The 23,666-nt window shown below is 42.7% G+C and overlaps 1 protein-coding gene across 1 annotated transcript; it reads left to right on the top strand.

Moving 5' to 3' along the window:
* Positions 1–14,763: 14,763 nt before the first annotated feature.
* LOC101474410 (actin-related protein 2/3 complex subunit 5-A) lies at positions 14,764–22,990 on the top strand. Its single transcript, XM_012916270.4, has 4 exons — positions 14,764–15,041; positions 16,906–16,978; positions 22,039–22,215; positions 22,405–22,990. The coding sequence occupies exons 1-4, from the start codon at positions 14,902–14,904 to the stop codon at positions 22,465–22,467; spliced, it is 453 nt and encodes a 150-aa protein (XP_012771724.1). The 5' UTR covers positions 14,764–14,901; the 3' UTR covers positions 22,468–22,990.
* Positions 22,991–23,666: the final 676 nt, after the last annotated feature.

Here is a 23,666-nt window from a genome sequence, read left to right as displayed (position 1 = left end):
AGTTTTGTAGGAATGGGGTCTAAAAGACACGTTGATGGTTTGGAGGAAGTAATTATTGAAGTTAACTCAGAAAGATCAATTAGAGAAAAAGAGTCTAACTTAACATCAATGGTACTAAGAGTAGCTGTAGATAATATTACATCTGTGGGATGATTATTGGTCATTTTTTCTCTAGTGATTAAAATGTTATTTGTGAAGAAGTTCATGAAGTCATTACTAGTTAACGTTAAAGGGATTGTTGGCTCAACAGAGCTCTGACTGTTTGTCAGCCTGGCTACAGAGCTGAAGAGAAACCTGGGGTTGTTCTTATTTTCTTCAATCAGTGATGAATAGTAAGATGTTCTGGCTTTGCGGAGGGCTTTCTTATAAAGCAGCAAACTATTTCTCCAGGCTAAATGATGATCCTCTAAATTTGTGACACGCCATTTGCTCTCCAGCTTACGAGTCATCTGCTTTAGGGTACGTGTTTGAGAATTATACCACGGAGTCAGGTACTTCTGATTTGAGACCTTAGTTTTCACTGGAGCTACAGTATCCAGAGTCGTACGTAGTGAGGAGGTAAAATTATTATTAACCCTAGAACACTATCGCTATAAATAGTAACACAATCGCTAATGCCGGGTGATTTTTACCCGATATAATATAACCAATAAAAAGTAATCAAATATATCAAAATATGACAACAAATGACAAATTAGAGTGGTCTTCTTTTACTTTCAACTGTGCCATGTCTAACAAAATGAGAAAAAAAAACCCCCCTAAAACAAAATAATGACTCTGGAAAGCTGGTCTTTGGTCCACCCATTCCTGGGACATTTGAGACTTCCCTGGTGAAGGCACAGGCTCCTCGACACGCAAACAGCTGCAGGAGAGAGAAATCATGTAAATGTATTTGCTCGGGTGTAAATCACCCAGCGATAGTGTTCAGAATCAGAATCAGAATGGGTTTATTGCCAGATGTTGAGGTTTACAACATTAGGAAATTGCTGCGGTGCTTCAGTGCAGACAATAAGAATTAAAGTGCTATGTAGAAAGAAAGATATGTGCATGAGATATACATGAGATATATACAGGGTTCTAGGGTTAACAAGATAATCGACCTCTGTTGGGGTAGCGTTCAGATAGCTGCTCTGCTGTGTGTTGATACAGGGCATTGAAGATGATAACAGTGGGTGGATTATATTCTTAAACTTAGTTACAGCGCTTTCAGAAAGACATCTACTGTGATAAAGTCTACTCTCCACCGCTGTGTAATCAATTATTGTAAATGTAAATGTTATCAGGAAATGATCAGACAGGAGAGGGTTTTCAGGAAACACTGTTAAATGTTCAGTCTCTATGCCATATGTTAAAACAAGATCTAGGGTGTGATTAAAGTGGTGGGTGGGTTCTTTTACAGTTTGAGAGAAGCCAATTGAGTCTAATAACAGATTAAATGCCATGTTGAGGCTGTCATTTTTAGCATCTACATGGATGTTAAAATCACCCACAATAATTATTTTATCTGAGCTCAGAACTAAATTAGATATAAAGTCTGAGAAATCAGACAGAAACTCTGTGTAAGGCCCAGGTGGACAATAGATGATAACAAGTAAGACTGGTTTCTGAGTTTCACAGCTGGGGTGGATGAGGCTAAGCATCAGGCTTTCAAATGAATTAAAAGTCTGTCTTGGTCTTTGGTTGATTAATAAGCTGGTGTGAAAAATTGCTGCCACACCTCCCCCCCGGCCTGTGCTTCGAGGTTTCTGGTAGTTAGAATGACTCGGGGGTGTTGATTCATTTAAACTAACATAATCATCCTGCTGCAACCAGTTTCTGTAAGGCAGAGTAAATCAATTTGTTGATCAATTATTAAGTCATGTACTAACAGAGACTTGGAGGAGAGAGACCTAATATTTAATAATCCACATTTCACTGTTTTACTCTTTGGTTCAGATGTGGATACTGTATTGTTCTTTCTTTGTAATTGTTTATGTTTAAGTTGTTTGTTGCTGGTTTTTAGTTTGTTTTTTATCTAAATTTGTTCTGTTCTTTTGTTTTGTTTTGTTTTTTAAAAAGATAGTTCAATTCAATTTATTGTGGGTACAAATTAAGTCATTATAAGAGAACTATAGCTTATTAAAGCACCCGGCATTCAAAATGAGGGTTGTGTACAGAGTTAGAAGTACTGTGGAAGCTGGAGGAGTGAGAGGTGCCTAAAGGAACAGTTTGAGGAACATTTTGCTGCTAATTAGGTTAATTAGGCATCAGAATGTTCTTCAACATGTGTAAAAGTGTGAAGACTGTAAATATCTCATAATATCTATACCAGTATAAGATTCCAGACTAAGACACATACCAGTACTTGATGATTTAAAAAATTGCTTTATTGTCAAATTCATTTATGCTCTGCCCAACACTGTTTGCACAAACAACAACACTGAAAATCTGAATTAAAAACAGGATTTATTCTGTCATTGAAATCACTGCATGATCTCACCCACAAAGCGTTGTGCGATCAGCAAACCAAAACTTCTAGCAAAGAAGGAGCCATAAGTGGACATCATCCATCTTCTCTGGACCAAATGGACAGAGCCAAAGTGGAAAACCCTTCTGTCCGTCTGTAGTCATGAATCAAATTTTGAAATTCTTTTTGGAAAACATGAGCACCACATCCTCTGGACTAAAGAGGAGAGGGACCATCTGGGTTGTCATCCAGCACTCAGTTCAAAAGCCTGCATGTCTGATTGTATGGTGGTGTAGTATCAATCAATCAAAACAACACAGGTTGATCAAAGTGCTGTACATAGTAAAAAAGTAATGCCTGTAGAATTGGAAGCTTGCACATCTGAAAAGGAATCATCAATGCTGAAAGGTATGTAGATATGTAATAATATTACCAAATGTACTGATTATTACCTTTTAAATTACAGTGGGGCAAAAAAGTATTTAGTCAGCCACTGATTGTGCAAGTTCCCCCACCTAAAATGATGACAGAGGTCAGTAATTTGCACCAGAGGTACACTTCAACTGTGAGAGACAGAATGTGAAAAAAAAAAATCCATGAATCCACATGGTAGGATTTGTAAAGAATTTATTGGTAAATCAGGGTGGAAAATAAGTATTTGGTCAATAGCAAAAATACAACTCAATACTTTGTAACATAACCTTTGTTGGCAATAACAGAGGTCAAACGTTTACTATAGGTCTTTACCAGGTTTGCACACACAGTAGCTGGTATTTTGGCCCATTCCTCCATGCAGATCTTCTCGAGAGCAGTGATGTTTTGGGGCTGTCGCCGAGCAACACGGACTTTCAACTCCCGCCACAGATTTTCTATGGGGTTGAGGTCTGGAGACTGGCTAGGCCACTCCAGGACTTTCAAATGCTTCTTACGGAGCCACTCCTTTGTTGCCCGGGCGGTGTGTTTTGGATCATTGTCATGTTGGAAGACCCAGCCTTGTTTCATCTTCAAAGTTCTCACTGATGGAAGGAGGTTTTGGCTCAAAATCCCACGATACATGGCCCCATTCATTCTGTCCTTAACACGGATCAGTCGTCCTGTCCCCTTGGCAGACAAACAGCCCCATAGCATGATGTTTCCACCCCCATGCTTCACAGTAGGTATGGTGTTCTTGGGATGCAACTCAGTATTCTTCTTCCTCCAAACACGACGAGTTGAGTTTATACCAAAAAGTTCTACTTTGGTTTCATCTGACCACATGACATTCTCCCAATCCTCTGCTGTATCATCCACGTGCTCTCTGGCAAACTTCAGACGGGCCTGGACATGCACTGGCTTCAGCAGCGGAACACGTCTGGCACTGCGGGATTTGATTCCCTGCCGTTGTAGTGTGTTACTGATGGTGACCTTTGTTACTTTGGTCCCAGCTCTCTGCAGGTCATTCACCAGGTCCCCCCGTGTGGTTCTGGGATCTTTGCTCACCGTTCTCATGATCATTTTGACCCCACGGGATGAGATCTTGCGTGGAGCCCCAGATCGAGGGAGATTATCAGTGGTCTTGTATGTTTTCCATTTTCTGATGATTGCTTCCACAGTTGATTTTTTCACACCAAGCTGCTTGCCTATTGTAGATTCACTCTTCCCAGTCTGGTGCAGGTCTACAATACTTTTCCTGGTGTCCTTCGAAAGCTCTTTGGTCTTGGCCATGGCGGAGTTTGGAGTCTGACTGTTTGAGGCTGTGGACAGGTGTCTTTTATACAGATGATGAGTTCAAACAGGTGCCATTCATACAGGTAACGAGTGGGGGACAGAAAAGCTTCTTACAGAAGACGTTACAGGTCTGTGAGAGCCAGAGATTTTCCTTGTTTGAGGTGACCAAATACTTATTTTCCACCCTGATTTACCAATAAATTCTTTGCAAATCCTACGATGTGAATTCATGGATTTTTTTTTCACATTCTGTCTCTCACAGTTGAAGTGTACCTCTGGTGCAAATTACTGACCTCTGTCATCATTTTAAGTGGGGGAACTTGCACAATCGGTGACTGACTAAATACTTTTTTGCCCCACTGTATATTGCTGCTGATATTTTATTCTTAATGATTTGTACCTGCTTGTTTTTTTTCTTATTTGTATTTAAGGTGAACTGATGTTGTGCTACTGGAACCATAATTTCCTTGAGGGATTATTATTCGAATCCCTCTATTCTAATAAGAATAGCATATAGTTAGGGCTGGATCAGGTGACCCTGAATCCTCCCTTAGTTATGCTGCAATAGGTGTAGGCTGCTGGGGGATTCCCATGATGCACTGGGTGTTTCTGCTTCACTCACTATGTGTTAACAGACCTCTCTGCATTGAATCATACTTGTTATTAATCTCTGTCTCTCTTCCACAGCATGACTTTATCCTGTCTTCCTTCTCTCACCCCAACCGGTCGCAGCAGATGGCCCCGCCCCTCGCTGAGCCTGGTTCTGCCGGAGCTTTCTTCCTGTTAAAAGGGAGTTTTTCCTTCCCACTGTCCCTAAAGTGCTTGCTCATAGGGTTCATATGATTGTTAGGGATTATTATAGGGTATAATATAATAATCCTTATAAAGCGCTTTGAGGCAACTGTTGTTGTAATTTAGTCCTATATAAATAATAATATAAATAAAATTGAATTGAGTTGAACTGACTGAAAAAGCAAATTCAAGAACTCTGGAGAGTTTCATAAGGAGTGGAGTAAGGCTGGAGTTCCCACGTCACCACCAGTGTTGGGACTAACGCGTTATTAAGTAACGCGTTACAGTAACTACGTTATTATTGTGGTAACGAGCACGGTAACTAGTTATTATGCCAAAACCAGGAACGCGTTACTCGTTACTGGGATTTAGATAGGGTCGTTACTCGTTACTTCGTGTGGTGGCATCGCGGAGCTTCCACAGATTCAGTAATATTAGCAAGTGGTGGAGGCCAGCAGGTGGATGAAGGAAAAGGGACGCAGAAGGAAAAGAGACCCGAGGCGGCCGCCGGTCCAAGTGTGAACTGAACTTCAGGTAAGAAGTTATGACCTGCAGTCTATCTGGGTCAGATATGTGGTGTAATCTATATTGGTGAATATCATGCGCCACTAGGGGGAGGTACTTACCCTTCTAGACAGGAGGTGATGCTATGTCATGAACATAGAGTGAGCTGGAATAAAGATGGTGGGATTCCACGTTATCGCCTAAATGAGGAGTTTTATTAAAAGAGCCCAACGCAACATGGTGTCAGAAGTGCACTCGCTCTAAGCGGCGAAGAGAGACAGTGGAAAAAAATAACCGTCAGCTTGGCGAACGGCTAGTGACGAAAATGACGGAGCAAGCAGCAGCATTACCGGCGACTCCTGGCCCGGTTACGGCAGCTCCACCAGCGGCTACTTTCACCATCAAGCCACCGGAACCGTTCGACTTCGCAAAGCCCCAAGAATGGGAGAAGTGGATCAGACGTTTCGAGCGTTTCAGAATGGCAAGTAATCTGAATGGTTCAACTGATGCTAACCAAGTGAACATATTAGTATACTGCATGGGAGACGAGGCTGACGACGTGCTAAGGGGACTAGACCTAACAGACGGGCAGCGCCAGCAGTACGATGCGGTCAGAAACGCATTTGACAGACATTTTGTCCCCAGAAAGAATGTGATTTATGAAAGAGCGAAGTTTAATAAGCGAGTACAACAGCCAGCGGAAACAGTTGACTCCTTCATAACAGCTCTATATGCTCTCGCTGAAAACTGTGAATATGGTGAACTCCACGATGAACTTTTGAGGGATAGGCTCGTTGTGGGTCTTAAAGATTCATCACTGTCGGAGAGAATGCAGCTCAACAAAGATTTGACGCTAACCAAAGCTATCACAATGGCGAGACAATCTGAGGAAATAAAAAGACAGCAAACTGACCTCAGAGGCGAAAGCAGCACAGGCAAAACAGCCATGGACGCCGTGCATGTCAGAAAGTCACAGCCCAATAAATTCAGAAGCAGAGAGCAAAAGCAGTTCAAGCCACGAAAACCACAAATAACAAAACAAGAAAATAAAACGTGTTTTAAATGTGGAAAAACACAGATGCACCCAGCAGCACAGTGCCCAGCTAAAAATGCAGAATGCCACAACTGCGGGAAACGTGGACACTACGGGAGAGTTTGTAGGTCTACAGCTGTGCATGAGGTGGCAGACTGTGCAGATGGACTCTTCCTAGGTGAACTGGATTCAGGAGAAGACCCGTGGCTTGCTAACATCTGCGTGAGAGGCAAAAGCATGACCTTCAAATTAGACTCGGGGGCAGATGTCACAGCTATCTCAGAAGAGACATTCAAAGACATTAAGCAGCCAAATGAGCATCTGCAAAAAGCTGAAAAGCCACTGTATGGACCAGGAGGTGCAGCACTGACCGTGCTTGGGTCCACAAAGGAGGACATTTCCTACAGTGACAGGAGCACTGCAGAGACAATCTATGTAGTCAGAAATCTGCGTGTAGCTCTCTTAAGCAGGACAGCTTCTGTGAGACTGAAACTAATTGCCCGAATGGACAATGTTGACCTTGAGACAGTGAAGAAAGCGTACCCGAAGCTATGGGATGGGCTCGGGCTTGTTCAAAAACCGTACACGATTAAGCTGAAGCCCGACGCTAAACCTTATTCACTGAAAGTGCCCAGGCGTGTTCCGCTCCCACTACTGGGCAAAGTCAAAGCAGAGCTACAGAGGATGGAACAGTTGGGGGTGATCAGTCGTGTGGAGGAGCCCACAGACTGGTGTTGCGGCATGGTCGTAGCCCCTAAAAAGGACAAAGAGACAGTCCGCATCTGCGTGGACATGACACCTTTAAATGGGTCGGTGTGTCGTGAAAGATATATTCTTCCCTCTGTCGACCAAACACTAGGCATGCTCACAGGGGTGCAGTATTTCTCCAAGCTCGATGCTAACATGGGCTTTTGGCAAATACCGCTGTCCAAAGAATCTGCTCTCCTCACCACATTTATTACGCCATTTGGGAGGTACCATTTCAACCGTCTGCCATTTGGTATTTCCAGTGCACCAGAGCATTTCCAAAACACGATGGTGACAGAAGTGACAGCCGGCCTCGCGGGAGTCGTATGCCACATGGACGACATCCTGGTCTGGGGATCTACGAGAGAGGAGCACGACATGAGACTCCACGCTGTCCTCGACCGTGCAGAGAAGGCAGGCGTCACCCTGATCATGTCAAAATGTGAGTTTGGCAAAAGAGCAGTGAAATTCTTAGGATTCATTGTGTCATCTGAAGGCATGAGCCCCGACCCTGACAAAACTAGCGCGGTGCAGAAGATGAAAGAGCCAAGCACTGTGAGTGAGCTTAGGAGCTTCTTAGGAATGGTGAACCAGCTGGGGAAATTCATCCCAAACCTTTCTGAAAAAGACAAACCACTGAGAGACTTGCTTTCAACTAAAAACATGTGGTACTGGGGGCATGAGCAACAAAACGCCTTTAACAGTTTAAAACAAGAACTGTCATCTGCACCAGTGCTACAGCTCTACAACCCAAACAAACCCCAGAAGATCTCAGCAGATGCTTCTTCATACGGGTTGGGGGCAGTCTTACTACAGAAAGACAATGACGTGTGGTCACCTGTCGCGTATGCCTCGCGATCATTGACAGCCACAGAGCAGCGCTACGCTCAGCTGGAAAAAGAAGCGCTAGTGCTCACCTGGGCCTGTGAAAGATTCAGTGACTTTATTCTAGGGCTACACTTTGAGCTTGAGACCGACCATAAGCCACTAGTGAGCCTACTCGGAGGACAAGCCCTGGATTTGCTTCCACCGCGGATACAGAGATTCCGCATGCGCCTGATGAGGTATTCTTACACTATAAGGCACATTCCAGGCAAAAGCCTCACCACAGCCGACACGCTGTCACGGTTGCCGTTGGCAGGCAACGTGATTCCCAGAGACAATGACCTTATGGAGGACACTGATATCTACGTTGACACAGTGCTGGAGGGCCTTCCTACTAGCAGCAAATACCTTTCAGATCTCCGTGAGCAGCTGCAGTCTGACAGCGTCTGTTCGCAAGTCATGAAGTACTGTGCAGAGGGCTGGCCGGACAGGAACCAGCTGCAGGGAGTGGTAAAGCACTACTGGTCTGAAAGAGCAGTTTTGAGTGTACACAATGGACTACTACTGAGAGGTACAAGGTTGGTCATACCTGCAAACATGCGAAACGCAGTTCTGGACAAAATACACGAGGGACACCAAGGAGTAGTCAAATGTAGAGAACGTGCGCGACAAGCAGTGTGATGGCCAGGCCTGAGTAACTAAATCGGTGAACTTGTCCTTAAGTGCAGGCTGTGCATTCAGGAGAGAGTTAATGTGAGGGAACCTCTTATGCCCACACGTTTACCTGAGAGGCCATGGCAGAACTTAGGAGCTGATCTGTTCACACTAAAAGACAAAAACTATCTGTTAGTAGTGGATTACTTCTCGAGATATGTCGAGATTGCTCAACTCAGTCAAACTCGTTCAGCCAATGTGATTGTGCATTTAAAGTCAATATTTGCACGCCATGGAATCCCTGAAGTATTGATCACCGATAATGGGCCACAATTTGCATGTCAAGAAATGAGAGACTTTGCAAAGGACTACTGTTTTGAGCATGTTACCAGTAGTCCCAGGTACCCGCAGAGCAACGGCGAAGCGGAGAGAGGCGTCCAGACCGTCAAGAATCTCCTCAAAAAGGCTAGCGATCCATACAAGGCGTTGCTGGCATACAGAACAACAGCACTGGCAAATGGCTACAGCCCGGCTCAACTTCTCATGGGGCGCAGGCTTCGTACTACCTTGCCAATGCTTCCTGAAACCTTACAGCCCCGTCTGCCTGATTTTCAGCAGGTTAGTTGTTCGGAGAGAGAGAAACGGCTGAGACAAACCGAAAGTTTTAACAAGAGACACAGAACAAGAGAACTGGATAAATTGGTGCCAGGACAACCAGTCTGGATCACGGACGCAAGAGCACAGGGCACAGTGACAGCAGTCCACCCGACTCCACGATCGTACGTCATCAGTGGGCCCCAAGGGACAATTAGAAGGAACCGCAGTCATCTTGTGCCGATCCCGCAAACAGAGGCTCAAACCGAAGCCACACAGATCCAAGCTATTCCTACAGAGACAGTTTCTGAGCCAAGCGCACCCCATACACCAGGTGTGGTTAGAACCCGGTCTGGTAGGGAGGTGATTAAACCGAAAAGACTTGATCTGTGACGCTGATTGTTTGAAAACGGAAAAGTGTGTTTCAAATGCTAAGTTGTGGTTTTAAGAGTAGCATGTTGAAAAGAAAAAAAGTGTTTATTCTGTTACAGGTTGAAAAGAAAAGAGAAAGTGTTTATTCTGTTACAGGAGGAAAAGAAAAAGTGTTTATGACAATACTGACTTTATGTTTCCTGAAATGTTGGGGTATGCCTGTATTGAAAAAGCTATATGCAGTTATGTTTTGTTTGAAGAACAAAAGAATGTACCAGTCCGACTTCAGTAAGGGGGATGTGGTGTAATCTATATTGGTGAATATCATGCGCCACTAGGGGGCAGTACTTACCCTTCTAGACAGGAGGTGATGCTATGTCATGAACATAGAGTGAGCTGGAATAAAGATGGTGGGATTCCACGTTATCGCCTAAATGAGGAGTTTTATTAAAAGAGCCCAACGCAACAAGATATAAACCAAGTTTGGGTGGAGTTTATTTTCGTTATTCTGACTTTTTCCGTACTGCGTGCTAGCTAGCATGACGGAGTTTCTATACAGCTGGGTGGTGCTATGAAGTTAATGATGTTGAACTTTATTTTGTTCATAAGTTATTAGAGTTGCCAACCGTCCCGTCTGGTATTCAGAGAAAATATTACGCGTTTCTTATTGAGGTGAAAAGGAACAGTTTGTCCCGTAATTCAGCTACAATGAAAAAGGCACAAAGCTGGAGTTATTCTGTCTTTGCTGCACAGCTGCCTCTTCTTTCATTCTCCCCCCTCCCTCTCCCGTTTCTACTTCAGTCATGAAACTGATCAATGATCAGCTGATCGTCTTTTCTCTCTTGTTTGTTTATTGCTCACTTTGCGCCGAAAGAGGAAACCAGCGGATGTCGCGCTAAACAACAGCAGCACGTTTAAGCTTGATCAGTTATTGTTAGAATTTATTTAATATTACTTTCTAGTATCAGCTGATGTTTTCTGGAGCCACAGCTGTAAAGCTGCTGGTCATGATATGGTTTGGTTATCTGGTGAGAGGGAAACATGAAGATGAAAACAGGAGATGTCCTTACTGAATCATCAGAGCTGTGATGGAGAAACAGGTTTACCTTTTAGGTGACATGAATGAGTCAAAGGGAAGTTATGAACTGTTTCTGAGAGACAAATAACCCCAGGATCCTTTTTTAGGTAGCTGACAGCTGGTAACTGTGCAGGGGCGGATCTAGCAAAGTGTTGCCAGGGGGGCATGTAGGGCATTAACAGGGAGAGGGGGGCACAAAGAAATACTTTTCTTTCTTATTCTCATTTAAAATGTCTCGCTTTTAAAAAATAATTATCTGAAACTTACAACAAACGATTGATAGATTGATGCATATATACCATCAAAACAGTGTACATCACTGTCACAACAGCGTTTGTTTTCATTCAAAGGCTTTATGATTTTTCCTATAATGGCGGCCAGTCTCTAGTCAAAATGCCCGGGCCAATTTTCTGTCCCAGTCCAGCCCTGTATGCAGCTCATCTGCAGTCTGGTGTTACCTACATCTTCCTATTCAGAAGGCAGAATTTCCGAGTTCTGAGTACAATCGAAAGCACCACGACTGCAGTTTTTGTGTTGGATGTAAAAGGCGCACATGACGCTGTGACGTAGGCTAGAATCATGGCAGCAGTCAATGACGGTCCAGGCGTGGGATTTCTCTCGTGGAAATATGCACATTATCTTTTCCTTTCTATTGGTAGGTGGCACAGTGCACTTGTGGCAAGTAAGCAAGCTAGAAGACTGGCAAAGTTATGGAAGCAACACATTAACAAGAGAATTCTGAGTAAAACCAAAGTTACTTTCCCTAGTAACTAGTTACTTTGAAAGTAACGAGTAACTTGAAGTAACTGAGTTACTTTTGAGAGAAGTAACTAGTAATGTAACTAAGTTACTATTTTAAAGTAACTTACCCAACACTGGTCACCACGCACTGACATCTTAAGGTGGGGGCTGCAGCTGTTATTTCTAATATCAAATCACTTTTTCAGAGATAACTGGAGGAAGAGTTTCGATGCACAGAATCCAAGTTGTTTGAAGTACAGTATAAGTTTACTCACTCTGTGGTGATTTGTGCTAAGTCCCCAAACCATTACCAAATAGTTTGCTGACCGTGACATCACCGTGCTTGAATGGCCAGCCAGCTTAACCAAGCTAAACCCTACAGAGCCTAGGTAACCAGTAGGCAGACTGTACTGTAAATCTTTTTTGATTGGTCTTATAAACAGTGGCGTGTCTAGAAAATTTTTGTTGGGGGGGCCAGGTAGGGGCACAGATTTGGAGAAGGGTGGCAGATTTAATTGGCAGATAATGTTTAAAAAAAAAATTCTACCAACCCTTAACCATAATTCAATAATCCTATAAACCTAATAACCAAATGCACTTTTAACTCTTATTAGAATGAGATTTTAACCACTACGGTGCAAAGTTTTTAGATACTGCGTTGATAAAGTACAAGAGATACAATCAGTGCTTTGTCAGTGTTTACTCAGCATTCAAGGACATCAATATTTGCATAGTATTTTTACTGACATATAGTGCACATATGTTTTGGGCAAAAACATTTTTGAAAATTAAAATACAAACATTTGTAACAAACAATTGACAAATTAGCCAATGCCAATGCAAAACTTTATCTGCCTGTTAAAAAAAGAAGATAATCTTCTCACAAACTGGTGTTTGATTTTGAAACAGGAAAAAAGTGGGGAAACAAATGAAAAGACTAACATTTGAATAAAACCTGAAAGCAAGTAAATACTTTCTATGCTGCCTTATCGTAAACTTTGGTAATATTGATAAAGAACAACACTGGCTGATGATAAAATACAGTCAGCTGGCATGGTGACACTGCCAGTATTAACCTGCAGGGCTGGACTGGGACAAAAAAATTGGGCATTTTTACTACAGACCGACCCACCAGGTAGTAAAGCCATAAAGCCTTTGAATGAAAACAAATGCTGTTGTGACAGTGATGTACAGTCTTGTTGGTATATGTATGATTTCTATACATTTTACGTCAGATAAAAACTTTGGTTGTAAGATTTAGATAATTATTTAATAAAAACTAGGTATTTTAAATGAGAATAAGAAAGAAAAGTATTTCTTTGTGCCCCCCTCTCCCTGTTAATGCCCTACCTGGCCCCCTGGCAAAACTTTGCTAGACCCGCCCCTGCACAGTTACCAGCTGTCAGCTACATAAAAAAGGATCCTGGTGTTATTTATCTCTCAGAAACAGCTGATAACTTCAACTCATTCATGTCACCTAAAAGGTAAACCTGTTTCTCCATCACCTGTTCAGCTCTGATGATTCAGTAAGGACATCTCCTGGTTTCATCTTCATGTTTCCCTCTCACCACATATCTAAACAGACATCATGACCAGCAGCTTTACAGCTGTGGCTCCAGCAAACATCAGCTGATACTAGAAATTAATATTAAATACATTCTAACAACAGCTGATCAAGCTTAAAAGTGCTGCTGTTGTTTAGCGCAATATCTGCTGGTTTCCTCTTTCTGGCGCAAAGTGGGCGATAAACAAACAAGAGAGAAAAGCCGATCAGCTGATCATTGATCAGTTTCATGATTGAAGTAGCAACAGGAGAGGGAGGGGAGAGAATGAGAGAAGAAGAGGCAGCTGTGCAGCATAAAGACAGAATAACTCCAGCTTTGTGTCTTTTTTCCATTCTAGCTAAAGTCCGGGACAAACCGCGTCTCTTCTCAGCTCAATACGAAACGCGTAATATTTTCTCTGAATGAGGGACCATTCCATTTTTTTAAGGAGCCGTTGGCAACTCTACTAACTAACCTTATGAATAAAATAAAGTTCACTATCAGTAACATCATAGCACCCACCCAGCTGTATAAAAACTCCAAGCTTTTTCATTTAGAAAAAAAAATAAATAAATAAAAAAAAAAAATAAAAAAAAAATAAAAAAAAATAAAAACTCCAAGCTGGCTAGAACGCAGTATGAGTTATTGCAACTGACAGTAAAAAGTCAGCAACATGAAAATAAACTCCACCTAAACTTGGTTTATATCTGACCCAGATAGACTGCAGGTCATAACTTCTTACCTGAAGTTCAGTTCACCTGACACTCGGACTGGTGGCTGCTTCGGGTCTCTCCTCCTGCCTCCCCTTCCCTCATCCACCTGTTGCCTCTGTGGAAGCCCCGTCATAGCCACCACCAAACAACGGAGTTATTGCTACACATCGACCTGCATCTGGCCAATCCACCACCTCTCATTGTTCATGCCATTACAAAAAAAATAAAAAATAAGTCACTGGGGATATGCCCGATGGCCAGTCCAGCTATGTTAACCTGCAACCAAATTTGCAGCTCCATACAGCAATGTTACGACTTAGATTATATCTTATAACTCATAACTCTTATGTTAGCTGCCCTCAGTAGCATACTGTCTGAAATATTCCACAGCTGCAATAATTCTTTAAGTGTTATTTTTTTCCTTGGTATTCTAATTTCACCGAAGTTTACTAAACTCAACAAACTTGATATTACTTACCGGGACATTTATTCTGTCCTCATTTTCTTTCACCGAAAAATTGTTTCCTGCAGTGCCGTCTTTCGCGCTTGGCTCTCCTACCTTTGCTAACGTGATGCGCATAGCGCAGAAGCGATGCTGCATTCACTTACACTCGGATATCTGAGCGTCACCGTGAAAACATAATCGGACATTTGATATTTGATTGAATTTTATTGTTTTGCCTTTGGGGTGGCACCTGGGGTGGCCAGTCTGGTTTGGGGGGTGGCCTGTGCGCCCCCAGGCCACCCCGCTGGACACGCCATTGCTTATAAATACATTTCAGAAATACCTTTTGGACTTTCATGAAATGAATCATAGTCATCAAATTAAAACAAAAAGAATTCACTTGACATGTAATATAGATTGCATAAAAAATGAGTTTGCTCACGATGTTCTCGTTTCTTCATATGAGTTTGTATTGCAAATATTAAAAAATGTTCTGTAAACTCCGTACCAGTTGGAGGCAGCACTGCGCCAGTTTGGGGTTTTTTGTTTGGCCCGAACATGAGGAAGAAGTAGAAAGAAAGTGAGGAAGTGAGGAGGTGAGGAAGTGGACCTGCGGGGCTGCGAAGTGGACAGCAGAGTTTCGTGGCGTGTGCTGTCCTTAGAGCTTTGTCTTTTCCTTTAGCCGATCTTTGTTGTCGTGTACAGGATGTCTAAGAACACGGTGTCCGACCGCTTCAGGAAAGTAGATGTCGATGAATACGACGAGAACAAGTTCGTGGACGAGGAAGAGGGAGGAGAGAATCAGGGCGGTCCGGACGAGGCCGAAGTGGACTCTCTGCTCAGACAATATCCTTTAAGTTGGCGGCTGTTCTGCTGACGGCACGGCGAACAGTGATGCGTGTATGTGGACAGCTCCGCTGTTTGAAGGGCGGAGTATCGGTCCAGTATCGGTGCTTCTCGGTACCCGTTTTTATATGGTTAAAATAATGTTCCGGGTATTTACAGTGACATAAAGTTGACGTTTCTGTGACATCCTGTGTGCAGTTTGTTTCATAGGAGCCTGTGAAACCTGACTTCCGGGTGTCAGTCACAGGAGGGTGTGGTTCTCTGTGACTTTTTCCTTTTTAAGGAAATGTTTCAGCCCCATTCTTTGTCCGTGTGTCGGACTGTGTGTATTATCAGAATTGTCATGTATTCACGCTAAAGAGCTGCTGTTCGACTGTGTTTCTTTCACCTGCAGCTTTCCGCGCCTTTAAAGGCCTCGATGAAACCAACAGCAGTGCTTTAAGGTGAGCTCGGCTGCATAGAGAGCAGGCTGAGGAGCTGTGCAGGAGGACTCGCTGCCTCTACTTTACCGCTGTCGTTTATGGAGCACCATAGAGTAGTCCTTTTACTCTGAATTAGGGCTGCCACACACGATTATTGTGAGAGTCGACCAATCAGATCATCATCCACTGGACGTGAAACGTACAGCTTATTGCACCAGCAGCATCTGCTCTGATATAACTATCATTAGCTTACAGCTTGAAGTGTTTCAGGTATGTGCTAACTAAAAATAAAGACAAGGTGATAGTTTAATTACACTTTTAATGAAATTTGCAGATTGTCTCAGTGGAAACTCAGCCGTCTGCTACTTCATATCTAAAATATAACAGCACACTGGAGTAAACTCTCTATCATCTCACACTTCTTTTTAATCAATTTTCTGCTTGACGTTTATTCAGCTGTGTGAAAACTGTAACTTTAATCTCAGCCAAACCGATTTACTGAGGAACAAACAAAACGCTGAAAAAAGCCAAACAATAACATTTTTAAGTTATCTAAGTGACTTTTATATCATGTTTAACCTGAGTAGCGAAAGACCGCGGGGGGTTTGAGAACGATGTGCCAGGAGTTGAACCTTGACCTCCCGGCCAGCACATCTCCGAAAACATCGGAGCACTTTTGTAAATATGTGATGTCTTGATAAATCGACCAGATATTTGAGGTTTACACAGCTGCATTCTCGCCTGAAAATATCTGAAAACTTTATTTTGTGACCCAGAAAGAGTAATATTAAAACTAAGTAGCTGCCGCCATCGTTGGAAACTGTAATTGGCTGGGCCGCGCTATGAATTCTGGGATAGGTTGGGTCATGAAGGATACACCCGACCCATCCTTCAAATCTGGGGAAATTAAGGACGCATTTGGAGAAGTCTTCGAGTTTGGACAGCCTTTGTCGCGTCGCTGTAACAAATGCAGCCTCTGAATTTGGACACAGCTACGATACCGGAGACTAATTTTTCCTCGGGGTTTAACGGCAGCTGGCATCCTTGTAGATGCAGTGCTGCCATCTTCTGTTTCAGTCCGTTATTACACTCTTAAATCCTACTACTTATTCCTGCGTCTTTCAGGATCTTGCAAAGCTTCAAACGACACGTCGACTATTAAATTAGTCGTCAATGATTTTGATAGTCGACGAATCGTGGCAGCCCTACTCTGACTCTTGACTTTGTGTGCCTAGTTGTAAAATTTAGTCACAGAAGTCTTTTTTTTTTTTTTAATGTTATTTGTAATGAAACCTGCTGTTTGCTTTAGAAACAGTTTACTCCTTGTTTTGTAGTTGCACTTTATAGTGTCTATAGTGTATACTATATGTGTATTCATTTAAAACAGGAAGCACAGGTCGTGTATCTCCATCTCTGTGTTGTCCTTGACTGATATTTTGTAAGGGGAATCTGAATGGAGCTCTCAGTGCTGTCCTAAAGAATCCTCCAATCAACACCAAGAACCAGAATGCCAAGGTATCCGTGTTTTTATTCAACCTGACTCTCTACATTTATTTTCAATTCACTTCAGTTTCATTTATACACTACCAAATCACAACAACAGCCTCCTCACGATGCTTTATATCGTAAGGTAAAGAATCAAGACAACAATAAAGAGAGCAAGCACTTGGTGACAGTGGGAATAAAAAAACTCCCTTTTAAAGGAAGAAGCCTCCATCAGAACCAGGCTCAGGGAGGGCCAGCCAGGATGATCTGATATCGTCGTGTTGGTGTTGTTCCCAGATCATCATGAAATTGTTGTTCCAGGTTCAACATTGCAAGTGACCAGTCACATTGTTGTGACGTTATTCTTTTGCGCGCCAAGCCATTCGTGCATTTATGAAATTCCAATGTTGCAAGGACAATATCAATTCAGCTTAGCGTTTATTAAAGGGTTAGGGTCCGTTGATCGGCGGACAGAGGCGGTTTCTCGCAGCTTAAGTACAGTTTTTTTGTTTTACGGCGGTTTTTCCCGAAGTCGCAAAAGTATGACGTCACAACATTCTGATTGGTCACTTGCAATGTTGATCCTGGAACAACATTTACTATGTTGATCTGGGAACAACACCAACACGATGATATCAGATCGCGCGGGCCAGCCGACAGCTGCGATACTCCACAGTGGCATTTAACTTCTCTGAATGTGGTTCTTTATGTTTTCCTAAGAGATTTAAATGAAACATAATCCAAGAGTAACGCTTCAGTTTTAATTAAAAGGTTTTCATAGAAAAGCTCCATTAACTGCTTAGGAGTTACAGCCTGTCTCAGCTGCCATGGGGCAAGAGATGGGGCACAGCCCGGACAGGCTGTCAGTCAGGGCTAACACAGGGAGACAGACAGCCATTCACTTTCACACCTATAGTCAGTTTAGCGTCACCAGTTAGTCTTTGGACTATGGGAGGAAGCCAGAGGTAGCCCACACTGACATGGGGAGAGCATGTAAACTCAAAGTAGAAAGGCTCTGGCCAAATGGTCGATTCAAACCCAGGACCTGGGATTGAATTGACCTTCTTGCTGTGAAGCAAAAGTCCTAACCACTGTACCCCCATGCTGCTTATATACATATACCCCCACTAATATTTGGTTAACATATTTTGGTTGCACCTTGACAGCATGCTTTTGGTAGCCATCAATAAGCTTCTGGCATAATTCTGGACTGATTGGAAACTCTTCTTGGCAGAATTGGTTTAATTTGGTTAGTTTCCTTGCATGGACCTGACTTAAGTATATATACTTAACAGACCATCAGAGCATTATATACACCTGCTATTTAATAATATTTCTTATCTAAATAATTTGACTTAACAAAACTTTATGAAGAACAAAATATTTTAACCTCACACATAATACTAGCCAGGCCCTTGTAGTCAGTGTGACCAAAGGTAGCATAGCTACCATTAGCTCTTCCCCAGCAGGTTGTCCCTAGCAGCCGGAAAAACAGGATGGTTGGTTGATGGTGAGGAGCAAGCGTAGTCTCTCTATCAATCAGCTATGTACCACAGGCCCTCAACTGTTATTTAAAAAGCCATCACTTGACCCAGCTGTCTTAGCTAGTTATAGGATCATCTCAAACCTCTTTTTATTGCAATTTTTTTCAAAAACACAGAAAAAGCACAGAAACAGCTTTAGTGAAGGTTACAAATGATCTTCTTATGGCCTCTGACAGTGGACTCATCTCTGTGCTTGTCCTGCTAGACCTCAGTGCAGCGTTCGATACTGTCGACCATAATATCCTATTAGAGCGATTAGAACATGCTGTAGGTATTACAGGTACTGCGCTGCAGTGGTTTCTATCATATCTATCTAATAGACTCCAGTTTGTGCATGTAAATGGAGAGTCCTCTTCACACACTGAGGTTAATTATGGAGTTCCACAGGGTTCAGTGCTAGGACCAATTCTGTTTACATTATACATGCTTCCCTTAGGCAGCATCATTAGAAGACATAAATGATACCCAGCTTTATCTATCCATGAAGACAGATAAGACGGGTAACATGAAATATGGTATCTAAGCAGATTCTTACTCTGGATGGCATTACCTTGGCCTCCAGTAACACTGTGAGGAACCTTGGAGTCATTTTTGACCAGGACATGTCCTTCAATGCACATATTAAACAATCGAAATACTTTACGTGGGTTACAGTTGCTCCAAGACAGTAACAGTAATAGACTAAACTAATTACATGATACAATATGTTACAAAGTTTAGAAATATAAGAAATAGCTCTAATATATACAAATAGCTCAATTATAAATATCAAGAATATATGAGGGACATTTAACCTGTGAACTTTGTCACTTGTGCAACAGTGTGTAGCTATTGCAGTCTGTACTGTGCATTAGATGGAGGAGTTGTACAGGGAGATGGCCACAGGCAGAAATGATTTCCTGTGTTGTTCAGTGGTGCATTGTGGGTAATCTTAGTCTCTCACTGAGCGTGCTCCTGTGACTAGCCAGCACATCATGGAGTGAGTGGGAGGTATAATCCAGCATTGTCTTCATCTTGGATGATAGCTGCCTCTCAGGTACCACCTTAAGGGAGTCAACCCTAAACCTGCTGCCCCAGCATGCAACACCATAGAGGATAGCACTGGCCACAACAGACTCATAGAAAATCCTGAGCATTGTCTGACCAATGTTGAAGGACCTTAGAGACGACTCTGGCCCTTCCTGTAGAGTACAGTGGTGTTTTTAACCCAGTCCAGTTTATTATCTATGTGTACTCCGAGGTATTTATAGTCCACATGGATTGAAACAGGTGTCACAGGTTTCCTGGTCCTCCTAAAGTCCACAATCAGTTCTTTGGTCTTTGCCACACTAAGCTGCAGATGATTCTGCTCACATCACAGCCCTCTGGCTACTCTGACTCATCATCCCTGCTGATGCATCCAACCACCGCAGAGTCATCAGGAAACTTCTGAAGATGGAGGTCTCTGTGCAGTGGCTGAAGTGTGTGGTGTACAGGGTGAAGAGGAAGGGGGAAGGACGGTCCCCTGTGGTGTTCCTGTGTTGCTGATCACCTTGTCAGACACACACATATTGTGGTCTTCCTGTCAGGTAATCAACAATCCAGGACACCAGAGAAGCATCCACCTGCATCGCTGTAAGCTTATCACCCAAGAGGGTCGGCCTGATGGTGTTGAAAGCACTGGAAAAGTCAAAAACATGACCCTCACAATGCTCGCCAACGTGTCTAGATGGGTGCAGACGCGATTGAGCAGATAGATGATGACATCCTCAGCTCCGAGAAGGGGCTGGTAAGCAAACTGAAGAGGATCCCTGACGTGGTCTGAGTATGGGTCGGAGCTGGTCCAGGATGAGTCTTTCCAGGGTCTTCATGACGTGGGATGTCAGGCCTGTAGTCCTGGGGTCCTCTTCTTGTCTCTGTCTTAGAGATAGGCTCAGAGTAGAGCTGCTACCCCTCCACATTGAAATTAAAGGTTTCCTCTTTGATAAAGCATGCAGTTGGGGCTGGATCAAATGAACCTAAATCCTCCCTTGGTTACCCTGCAGTAGGTTTCGGCTTCCCGTGATGCACTGAGTGTTGACTGTGCACTGACTATATGTTTATACATCACTCTGCACATGAGATATTATTCATCTCTGGTAGGGCTGGGTATCGTCACTGATTTCTAGAATCGATTCGATTCCGATTCACAAGGTCCTGAATCGATTTGATCTTCGATTCGATTTGAATCTGGGAAATTTTGACAGTCAGAAATAATATAATTCAGATCAGTACATTTACATATTTTTGTATCTATAAAAAGGAAGCTGACACTTTCCAGACTTTATCAAAGGTGTGAGCATCACAGCAGAGGCCTTTGTGTCAAAGTCGCTGAAGATAAAACACAGAAAAACATAAAGGAGATTTTCCTGTTCTGGAATTTTATAAAAATATTCTGCAGTACATCAAAAAAGAAAGAAAACCATTAATCAGCATATGAACGTTACCTCTGAAGTTACAGCGGTTTTATTAGAGACACGGCTAACAGGCATTTTGTATAATTTTAAAAAGTTTACATTTGTTCAGAAGCCTGTTGAACAGCAGAAATTAGGTTTTCTTTTCAGAAGTAAGTAAAAACAACATCGGCCGACAGCCTGTAAACAACGGTAGACTTGTGCGTAACAAGCAAGCGAATAATGCAGAAAACAGATTTTTAGACGGGAAACTGTTGTTGAAGTACAGAGAGAGAGAGAGAGAGAGAGAGCTGTGCATGAAGTGTGATTTTATCCTGGTGGAAGCAAAACAGCAAAAGTCAGAGTGAATTCATGACGATGTTTATGTGAAGCGTAGTTTGGATCTGCTTTTGCTGCTGGTTCGGTCAATGTTGTTTGGAGAGAGATCAGACTAACAGCTTCAGAATCGGCGCAAAAAGGGCGTGAACACAAAGCTCGACCCGCCGAAACATCAGAATCAGCGAGCTGTCGGCTTTCAGCCCCGACTGAGAAAGGCGACATCTCACCGATTCTGCTCCACGCTTTGTGTTTACGTCTATGTGCAGAAGCCGTGTTCCTGCTCTCATTCACTGTCTTAGCTGTTTGGTGGTTGTCAAAATTTTGTGACGTTTCACCAGAGATTCTGGAATTTTGGGCAAAATACATTTATATTAAAAAATCGATTCAGGATTTTAATGAATCGATATCACGTTATCCAAGCCAGAATCGATTTTAATCGATGCATCGATGAATAAAACCCACCCCTAATCTCTGGCTCTTCTTCCACAGCGTTTCTTTTTTCTGTCTTCCTCCCCAGCCCTCCCTGAGTGGGATTCTGCTGGAGTCATCTTCCTGCTAAAAGGGAGTTTTTCATTCCCAGTCTCCTCACAGTGCTTGCTGTTTTCTTTGTATTATTGTAGGGTCTTTACCTTGCAATATAAAGTACCTTGAGACAACTGCTGTGAATTGTGGCTGTATAAATAAAATTGAATTGAAATGATGTGGGAGCTCAGATGTCTTGATGGAAAGTGTTCATTTAGGTACCTGCTTTTTAATATGCAGTATCCTCCCCCTCTTTATGTGTGTTGGTGCATAGGAGCGAGCAGAGCAGCTGGTGGTCAAAGTGTTGAGCAGCTTCAAGAGCAGTGACATAGAGAAGGCTGTGGGCTCTCTGGACAAAGCAGGAGTGGATCTGCTCATGAAATACATCTACAGAGGCTTTGAGAAGCCCTCTGACAACAGTAGTGCTGTACTCCTGCAGTGGCATGAAAAGGTCAGTGCTTTCTGTTAATTAAGCTAATACAATCTTAGAGTGGAAATTGTGCTGAAATCGAAACCAGTTTCCATTAAGTGGTTAGTGCCACGTTCACAAAGCCAGAGCTTTGATCACAATCACAGACGATTCCCTCAAATCATAATGCAGAGAAAAGTTTATGGACGTTTCTTTTCTGTGCGTCCTCAGGCCCTGGCAGTGGGAGGAGTTGGCTCTATTGTGAGAGTCCTGACTGCGAGGAAGACGGTCTGATGGTCGCCGAACCTGCAGCGTCCAGTCACACGCCACAGCTGATTGTGTTTCTGAGCTTCTGTCTTTATATAGGACTTTTTTTCCAACTGCTCTTCTTTCTACTTTTTTTTCTACTTTCTGGATTTCACACACATTTCTAGGATTTCAAAGTGCTGGGTGTCAGTCAGGCGGCAAGGTGCTGGCACCTCACACAATCTGTTTGGCATCCCTGCAAAGAGACCTCTCACTCAGACGCAAAGCAGCTCCACAGCTCCTCCTTTAAACAGCTCCCCGGCTGCTCTGCTGGCTCTCGCACCATTCGCGCTGTCTTCTCTGCATCTTTCCCCTTTTCCTCTGGTAGAGTCGGACTCATCCAGAGGAAACATTCCTGTTTACCCTCAACTTTCTCAAGATGTTTGTCCACTTTTTTTTATTTTCTGCTCATGCCAAAACTGTGTTTGGTTCAGCCTGATTCGTGGCTGTTCTTCTTACGTTGATTCTTTGTATATTTGAAACAACAAAAGAATAAAGAGCCGAAGCTGAACACTTGTCTTTTCTGCTTCTGTTGAATCCTTTTATACATATAAAACTACTGTAGTTGTTTTGCTCACACATTTGAAAATGAGTTTGTATTCTGCTTTTATCACAACAGCAGGATAGTTGTTAGTGATGGGACGAGCAGAGCCGTCGGAGCGTGTCGAGAAATCCGGACGGTCTTTGATGAACAGCCTTTTGAGGCTTTCTGCTTTATGGGCGAGTGATGTGAGTGACGACTTTGAGCCAGTAAAGTATTAGACACGATATGCCTGTAAATAATGATCGTGTTTACTATAATATTCATAAGTTTTATTTCAAGTTTAAGTGTTTGTTGTGCACCAGGCTAGAGTAAAACACCATCTCATCTATGGGTGTCATCCAGATGTGAGACTTTATAGGACTGTTTTACTGGTGCAGTCTGGCTTCCTCAGTGCAAGAAACCAGTGGAGTCTATAGAGAGCCACATGTGCCAAAACTAAATGCATCATTAAATGAAACATAAGCTAATTTTGTTTAACATTCTGGTATTTTGAGCGATGTTTCTAACAAATGACTATAATTATTGATATTTTTTATTTACAAAGTAGCAGAACAAATGATAGAATCAGCCAATGTTCAGGGGAAAAACTTTAATATGACAACTGAATCCAATTCATTAAAAATACCTTTGATGTGAAGTTGCA

This window comes from Maylandia zebra, linkage group LG18 (assembly GCF_041146795.1).
Source record: "Maylandia zebra isolate NMK-2024a linkage group LG18, Mzebra_GT3a, whole genome shotgun sequence".
NCBI classification, from domain to species: Eukaryota; Metazoa; Chordata; class Actinopteri; order Cichliformes; family Cichlidae; genus Maylandia; species Maylandia zebra.
This window is presented reverse-complemented; position numbering and strand designations above follow the sequence as displayed.

Bases quoted from the DNA above. Each gene is read 5' to 3' on its own strand.
- LOC101474410 (XM_012916270.4), top strand. From the start codon at position 14,902: ATGTCTAAGAACACGGTGTCCGACCGCTTCAGGAAAGTAGATGTCGAT. The intron at 15,042-16,905 runs ATATCCTTTAAG...GATATTTTGTAA, and splicing joins GTGGACTCTCTGCTCAGACA to GGGGAATCTGAATGGAGCTC. The intron at 22,216-22,404 runs GTCAGTGCTTTC...GTGCGTCCTCAG, and splicing joins TCCTGCAGTGGCATGAAAAG to GCCCTGGCAGTGGGAGGAGT.